The sequence below is a fragment of the Hylobates moloch genome, unplaced genomic scaffold (genome assembly GCF_009828535.3).
Source record: "Hylobates moloch isolate HMO894 unplaced genomic scaffold, HMol_V3 SCAFFOLD_3, whole genome shotgun sequence".
Classification (NCBI taxonomy): Eukaryota; Metazoa; Chordata; class Mammalia; order Primates; family Hylobatidae; genus Hylobates; species Hylobates moloch.
The window spans coordinates 73,860,140-73,868,680 of record NW_026652278.1 but is presented as its reverse complement, the minus strand read 5'-3'; the positions used below and the strand labels follow the sequence as shown (position 1 = coordinate 73,868,680).

At 53.2% G+C, this 8,541-nt stretch overlaps 1 protein-coding gene across 7 annotated transcripts in view; it reads right to left on the bottom strand.

Annotated features, from left to right (window-relative positions):
- Positions 1-3,901: 3,901 nt before the first annotated feature.
- Positions 3,902-8,541, bottom strand: part of ZMIZ1 (zinc finger MIZ-type containing 1) — a 246,166-nt gene continuing 241,526 nt past the window's right edge. For 6 of the 7 annotated variants that reach the window (XM_032141271.2, XM_032141279.2, XM_058436430.1 and 3 more), the window contains one exon: positions 6,631-7,763. In XM_032141271.2, the coding sequence (XP_031997162.1) occupies positions 7,656-7,763 (108 nt within the window). In that variant the 3' untranslated portion in view covers positions 6,631-7,655. Of the gene's footprint in view, positions 7,764-8,541 lie in introns of all 7 variants that reach the window. The other variant, XM_032141309.2, reaches the window with a different exon arrangement.

Here is an 8,541-nt window from a genome sequence, read left to right as displayed (position 1 = left end):
CTCTGCCTGATTGTCACTGCATCTGCCCTCTGGCTGCAGAAGGTAGGCGCTTTCCAATGCTTCCTGCCAAGAGGTTTCCTCTGATGCTCACACTCTAAATTGTCAATTAAGATATCTGTAACTGTGGCTCACGCTTGTAATCCCAGCACTTTGGGAGGCCGAGGCGGGCGGATCACGAGGTCAGGAGATCGAGACCACGGTGAAACCCCGTCTCTACTAAAAATACACAAAAAAATTAGCCGGGCATGGTAGCGGGCGCCTGTGGTCCCAACTACTAGGAGAGGCTGAGGCAGGAGAATGGCGTGAACCCGGGAGGCAGAGCTTGCAGTGAGCCGAGATTGCGCCACTGCACTCCAGCCTGGGTGACAGAGCAAGACTCCGTCTCAAAAAAAAAAAAAAAAAAAAAAAGATATCTGTAACTGTAATTTCCTTTCTTCAATGCATTGGTGACATTTAGCAATAGCCACATTTAGCAAGTCCATAGTCTTAATAGTTATTCTTTGCCCATATCTGTCAGATGCCAGATACATTGCTGCAGCTGTGTAGCTCCTTCACCTGTGTCCCATCCCCATTCACCACAGGTGCACACTGCTACCCAATTCCTGTCACTAGTGGTGGGTCCTCATTGTCATCTGGTCAGTGGTACCTCTCCAGCATCCTAACCTCAGAGCCTGCCTCCCAGACCCACTCCCAGCACCCACTGTCTTCCATCTGGTTAGGAGCAGAGCCTAGGACAGGCATGCAGGTTCCATGATTTATTGAGGGAGTGATCTTGGGAGAAGCCTATGAGGGAGGCAGGCAGAACAAGGAAGGGGAGAGAGTGGAGTTAGCATGTGGCCTCAGGTAAAATCTAGCCCTGACCTGACCCACAGGGAGGATTTGAGAGCACTGATCATGCCCCAGCAAAGAGGTCTTTTATTACTTGTGTCAGTCAATTTTGGCTGTGGGCTGCCTGGTAGGGGTGCATGTGTGGGGATAGGGAGCAGGTAACCTGTCAGGCATGGAGGTTTCTGTGTGCTGAGGGAAATTCTCTGATAAAGGGGCACGTTCTAGGCTGTTGGCAGCCAACACCCATAGCAGTGGCAGGATGGGTGGGCCAGTCGGTGAAGAAGATCCTGATGAAGCACCACAAGTACCTAGTTACCATAGGAACCTGTGGAGAAGACAAGGAAGGCACAACCAGAGGGATGTCAGGAGAACTAAACAGATGAAAGAGGAAATTGTCATGGATTCAAGTGTCTTCCTCTCTTTTCTGTTGCTCTAACAGAATACTAGAGACTGAGTAATTTATAAAGAAAAGCGGTTTATTTAGCTCATGCTTCTGGAGGCTGGGAAGTTCAAGATTGGGTGGCTGCATCTGCTGAGGGCCTCATGGTGCATCGTAGCATGGCAGAAGGCATCATGTGGTGAGGAGGGCAAGAGTGTGCCAAGTTGGCTTTTATAACAGACCTACTCCCATGATAACCCATGAATCCACCGACTCATTAATCCATCAATCCATTCATGAAGGCAGAGCCCTTATGACCCAAGGGCCTACCTCTTAGTACTGTTACACCGGGGATTAAGTTTCACCATGAGTTGTGGGGGTGGGGACAAGCATTCAAACCATAGCACCAAGAGAAGAGAGCTTCAAGGAAGAAACGGCAACTGTCAAGTGCAGCTGTGAGGTCCAGTCTCAGAAAGCAGCGTGGATCAGCAACCAAGTGGTCATCGGTGAGCTTGCAGGAGAAGTGTCAGAGAACTGGTGGGGCATGAACCAGGCATATGAAGGGTGACAGAGAAAAAGAGTGAGCACCGGCAGCTTTGTGGCTGAGAAGCCTGCGTGGGAAGGAGCAGAGACTGGCCATCAAGGGGTGGAGCCCAGACCAAGCCGAACCTTGCGATGCCAGAGCCTGGGCCACTAAACCCGGGGAGGCGGGAGGCAGAGGTATGGGGAGGATTAGCGGGCTGATAGAATGAGACTCCTTGTAGAAGAGAAGGGGGTGATGGTGTCAGGGGCTGGGGGAGGGGTGGCCCCAACTGGGGAAGGGACACCACATCCTCTGGGCCTGGGTGGAAAAAGATATGGCCAGGGTGGATGGAGATAGGTTTGTGGGTAGCAGCAGGGACAGTGGGGAGCTGGGTGAGGGTAGGGTAGCCTGCTTAGAGTGAGGTTGGCGTGGTTAGCAGGAGGCTGGAGCAGAGGACAAGGGAAATGGGGGGCCATTAAACATTGGGTGCCCTTAGCACTCAGTGAGGCTGGAGACCCCAATGTGTCCTGGCATCAACCGGTGGGGCTGAGTGACTTTCCCCAATAGCACCCCATGGCCTTACATGAAGACAGTAGACAGTCAGTGGATTCAGGGTGGAGACTTTTTGCAGTGGGCTAGAGGAAGAAGAGACGTAAGATGATCCACAGTGTGTGGCCCCACATGCTGGAAGGCTGAGCTCTGAACTGTCCCAAGCCAGGCCCCCCGCTGGGCTTTTTAGGTGGATGTTTCTGGTCCCAGGGTTAGGCTCACAGAAGGAAGTCACCCATCTGGGGAGGAGTTAGCTGAGATGGGGCCTGCCAGTCTCCATGCAGCCTTGTGGGGCAGCCACAGGCCTGTATCCCAGGTTCAGAGTCTCCAGCTGAAATGCCAGGAAGGTTTGCTTATTATCATGAAGTTAGGGGAGCACATTGCCCTTCCTCCCTCTCCCTGCTCCCCTGCCCACTTCCTGCCTTTAAGTCAATGGCATTCAAACTTTTTGTTTTCAACCACAACCCACAAATAATAACATCATGACTCAGCAGACACACACACACACACACACACACACACACACACACACACACACACACATGCAACAAAACTTTCTTGATACAATGCTACCCTTTACTTTGTAGGGCACACTCCTGATATTTTCTACTGTATTCTCATTTGTTTTATTAAAGTGCTGGTCCAGCTCCACCACACTACTTACTCTAAGGCACAGAGAGCTGGGCATGTCTCCTTCGGGAAGCTCTCCCTCAAGCTAACTAACCACCCTCCTCTTGGAGGGGTGTCTGTTCAGAGAAAGAGTCAGCCTGTCCTGGCGATGATGGCAGAAGGTGGCCGGTGGGTGTTCCATTATTTAATGTAAATCTTTTCTCCTCCTCACCTTCCACCTCCCTCCAAAAGGAGAAACTCCAGCCACTTTGGAGAGGCGCCAGGAGCAGGGGGCTTCTAGGCACCAAGTCCCCTACAGGCAGCACCCTGCAGCCTCCCCCACACCGCTGTCAGATGCATGTTCCTAAAACTTCAATTGGAGACACATGAAGTGCTGTCAGCTTGTGTTGGTGCCGAGGCTGGAAGGATGGTTAGAACCATGGCCTGGGCAGGGGCCATCGTGAGACAGCACCCCATGTAAAGCATGCTCACGGAGGAGGGAAAACCCAAGCTTCCCTAGGAGGGGAGGGGCAGGTGTACCGAGAGGTGGAGGCCAGGGATGCTGAGATACCAGCAGGGAGCATGGCTGCAGTGAACACTCACTCTCCATTGAAGCCACACTCCTGTGTGCTCTGAACAGCACCCTCTGTGGCTTAATACGAATAGGTTCCTGCTACTTAAACCCAGCATAATCCACAAGAGACCATCAAAGATGGGACACTGTTGGACACTCTGAGTCACATGCCACAGGGGCCCCTAGCACCCTGCAGCCACCTGGCCCCATTCAGCCACCCCAACTCCCCCAACCATCCAGCCACACACTGCACTTGCCCCATCAGGGACTGGTTCCAGGGACCCCCACGGACAGGGGTTCTTCCAACTCAATACCCAAACCACCTGCCTTTCTTTTTTGTGTGTGCAGAGGGTAACAGGGTGGGGGGTGTGGTTTAAAACAAAAGCAAAAACACCCAAACCACTCCTTAACATCCACAAAATAGCTAATTCGCCAAACCTTCATTTTTGTCAATTTATTTAGAAAAAAATTAACATGGGCAAATGAGATACCTCAGTGTTACAACAGAGTATAGAAATGTCTAGCAATAGTCAAATAATTTGATCTTTAAATACAAAATAACCACATGAACACCTAATATACAGGTTTCATCTGAATACATATTTATTAGATAAATATTAGAGGTTGTCACATCATCTAACTACATACAGCTTTGCAAGACTAGAAATCACAATTAGTTTTTTGACCAGTTTAAAGTATGAAATGATTGCATTGTACATACGATGTACAAAGACGATGATGGTTTCTGTGGGAGTTACTTCAGGCTGCACTGGTGGGTGTGTTTATGTGTGTACGTGTGAATCACCTGTGATCATGATATCAAAAATTATACAAAGTATGAATTTGGTTACAATTTTCTTCTGAAATCCCCGTTTCTTTTCATTATTTCCATAGCACCCTAAAAATACACAGGTGGCAGGACTAGTACACTGAAGCTAAATAGTACATGTAGGTAAAATAAAAACAGAACAAAAACCCCTTTCCACTCAGGGTCAGAGTATATTACATGAGCGAGAGAGACAGACGTGGAGAACTCACAAATGCTATAACCAACAGGATCTAGTTTTTCCATGTGATGGAGTTCCAAGCTTTTTTTGTTTTGTTTCGCAAAATAAAAACAATACACATTCCAAGAGAAATGAATGCATCTGTTGACACGTCTCTATTTCTCATTTACATATGTACACACGTCCCTTGAGTCGCTGCTGTTGACATGGCCCTGTGTGGACGGGTCAGGCCCAAGGCCCGTCGGGAGCAGACCTGTAGCTCTCTGGGGGGTCAGGGCTTCCATTAGGGAGAAAGTATTAGCAGTTTCTTAAAAAATAAAATGGCTACAGGGAACATGATACATGGATAAAGCTTCAAACCAAGAAGATGGGGGTGATTGCCTGTACTTGGCCCTTTCCGCCTGCCTGCTGGCTCCCTGTCCATCTTGCAGAGTGGCGGCAGAAACATGCCTATGGGCCAGGTGGATGCTTGGCATGGAAAAGTGGCTTGCAGAGGCCTCGTTTTTGCTGAGGTTACTTATGGCTCCGAGTAGTCGTCCGAAAGGATCAGGGAAGGATCTCTCCAGAGTTCAGGACCATCTCTGCTTATGGGCGTTGTCTACCTGCACCTGTCACAACCTGGGGCTTGCTCCCGCCCCAGGTGCCTCTGCACCTCCCTCACACCCTGGCCTGGCTCCCAGAGCACTCCGGAAGAGCTTGTCTCCAGACTGCAGGCTGTAGGCACCACGCATGGTTCAGAGCCGGCCGGAAGGGAAGCTCTGGGCCGAGCTTGCTGGTGGAGGCTTGCTGGAGAGGGGACCCAGGAAATCCGCCTCAGGTGCTGAGCCCAGGGATAGTTGCAGGAGGTGCCCGGGGCCTGGGCTGCAGGGAGCATCTCGACTCTCTGCACTGGAAAGCTGTGGATCCACCTGTGAGCAGAGTGTGGACACACCCTGATAAGAACCAGAATGAATCCCAGGCCTTTCTGGGGCAAAGTATCAAGGCAAGAAGCAAGAACTCCTAAGGAAGGCATCTGTAAGTCTGTCTGGAGCTTAATTTCCAGATGGTCTGACACAGGGCGTGGCCACTTGCCAGGCCACAGACACTGGGCAAGGGTGGCCATATGCTACCTGGCGTTGGCTTGTCCCTGCCAGCTGACTGAGGGATGGCTCTAAATAGCCGGCTGCCCGGTCTTCCAACTCCCAGCACAGCCGCCCATTCTGTTCGCCCCTTCAACTGTACAAATAGCCCTGGTTGCTTTGTTTGTTTTTGTTTAAAAAAAAAAGAAGACTCGGTCTTTGTCATTGAGTCTAGGTATTTTAAAAACACCAGCAAAGGCTATAACCAGGTCATGAAAATGCTGAATATTATCAAAGACGATACTAAAATATTCACAAAGATATTTACAAAAGCGATTCTTAAAATAATTGATTTGCATACTGAACAACACGCTATTTGAAAAAACCTCGACGACAACGGGACAAAGGAAAAAAAGGGGCTGGGGCAATGGCAGCTTTCCTACAGAAAACCTTGTGCCGTCTGGGACAGTGACTGGAAGTCAACAGCTGGGGCCACCTTTCCGGTAAAACCCACAGAGGAGTGCTGGGGACCACCCACAGCGGACGGGAGAGCAGGAAAGGGCCCCAGGCAGCAGCTAGGAAGGGCGTAAAGAATTTACAGACGGGACCCCAGTGACGGGACAACCTGGCACTACCCTAGGCCATGTGGCTCACGGGGCACAGACCAGCCTGAAACAAAGTGAACACAGGACAGGCTCCCCAGGAGGCCCTGGAGAATGGTAAGCCAGATGGAGCAAAGCGGTGGAGGGAAGGCCAGAGGCTGCTTTTGCTTGAGTGAGCAGGAGTGTGGGGTGAGATTGTGATGGTGGAGGAGTGCAGGCAGGGGAGGCTGGCAGCCAAGGGCAGTGTCTGGGGCACACGCCCCCCTCCCCCCCATGCCTGCAGGTACATACTGGTGCACATGGCCATGGCCTGGGCTGCAGCCGGGGGCAGCTTGGAGCACAGGGACAGAGGGAGGGGCTGGACAGACACCATTGCCCTGGGCTCCGGTTTCTGCACCTCCCCGGCCTTTCCACGCACGGCCCTTGCCATCTGATTGGACAAAGAGAACTAGGACACAGAGGGAAGTGGGTGTCCCAAGGAAGTCTTGGAGAGGTGGCAGAAGAGGGACTAGGAGAAAAACAGAACAGACGGAGAGAAATGGTTTGCTTGCTGTCCAAGCGCAACGTTCTTTTTCTCCAGGTGACTTCATAGCTTTAAATTGTTGCTGTTTAAAAAGAGAGTGGCTTGGAGCAAAGTTAGAAGTTGCCGCTCCTGTTTGATTCTGATAGGTTGTATGCCCGCGCCCCCCCAACCAAGGGCACAATCACTTTGGTTGGGTGCACACCTGCTCTCTCTGTTCCCCAAGCCTGGGCCCTGTCTGAGCTTGGAGGTGGAGCCTCAGAGACGTCCTGGCTCAGAAGATGTCCTGGCCCTCTTTCCCACCAGTCCCCAAGCAGGAATGGCAGACCCCCTCTCAAACACAGAATCTTGTCCTTTTTCTCTGCTTTCTGAGAGTGTGTTTACGGGGTATCTTGGCTTACAGGTCAGGGGTCAAACCGATGACCCCTGGCCCCCGAGAGACGTTGTCTTTCCTAGAGGTTTGTGCTTTTCTGTGGTGGGTGGTGGTGGGCGGGCTGGTCTCACTGCCACCAACTGCCAGTGCTCCTCCAAGGCTCGGGGCCCATGCTGGGGCCCGGGGGCCTTCTCAGGCTCCACAGTCACTGGAGGGAGGCTCTGGACCAGAAAGCAGGGAGGCAGGGTTACAGTCTAGAAGATGGAAGAACCTTGGGGACACTGGAAGGTCATCTGGAATCGGCACACGCGGAGGGACCGGGAAGCCGCATCGGCGTGTGCCCTCTTACCGGGCTGGTTCCTCTCGGGAGGGTGGTCTTCAGGCCTGCGCTGGGCATGGGCCCAAGTCCAGGGTGTGCAGGCGGGACGTGGGCTCCAGACCCACACAGCCTTCCCGGCGCACCCTCCCTACCCCTCTGTTCTGAGAGGGCTGCAGCGGGGGAGGGCTCCCCGCCCCACAGCCCGTGGCTCTGGTGCGGGGCGGTCTGAGGGCACAGGCTCCCAGGTGGAAAAGTGTGTTGGGTAGGTGGGGTAGGACGCAGAGTGTGAAGGGATGGCCCCGACCGGGTGGCCCTCAGTTGTTCTCAAATAGAGACAGGAGGTCATCGTTACTATTGCTCGGCAGGTCGGGGGGGTCCAGATAAGACAGGAGCTCGTCAGGATTTGTGAGTTCGGGAAGGAGCTGGAAAAGAAGGAGTAACGAAGTTCAGATGAAGTGTGCCTGAGAGGCACGCCCCGGGTGAGGAATGCAGGGGCGCCCTGGCCCGTCCCCCTCCGCCTGCCTCTCAGGACCCTAGCCAAAAAAAGGGGAAGAGAACAGCCTTGGGCCTGGGCCTGCCAGGTATCCCCACACACACCCCGGCCACTGCACCGAGTGTGGGGCACCCCCATGCTCATTTCAAGCCTCGGGATCGGGACCCGCAGCCCACCAGCTAAGGCCTGAGCAGGGCTGACCCTTTTCAGGCATGGACTTCAGCCCTAAGCTGGGAAGGCCCCATGGCAGGTCACTTGGGCCTCCCAGCTGAAATCACATGCTTCACGTGTAAGCACAAGGAGGTGGGCTGGTGGGAAGGCGGGAAGGCAAGTGGTTCCTGCACCCCCCTACCCACCATCCCTCTCTCAAGGGCTCGTCACTCCTTGGTGAGCCTGTGGCTGGCTGGCAGCCATCCTTCCCTGTGGCCCCGGAGGGGCTGCAGACTGTCCCTACCCTCTACTGAGATATCCTTGGAGTCTGTCACATGGGGAGCCTTATGCATCTAAAAGCAGCCCCACTGGCCTGGTCTGAGGGGGAACACTGGGCAAGGACCTGAGATGGCTGCACAGTGAGTGAGTCCTAGCTAGCACAGAGCTCCTCTGATGGTGCTGGGGCAGAGGCTGACAGAGCAGGGCTGGGGGTGAAGAACAGCCTCCTCCCGGAGTCTGGCACCAGCTCTGTGGTAGGCATGGGCGGGGCCGGTGCT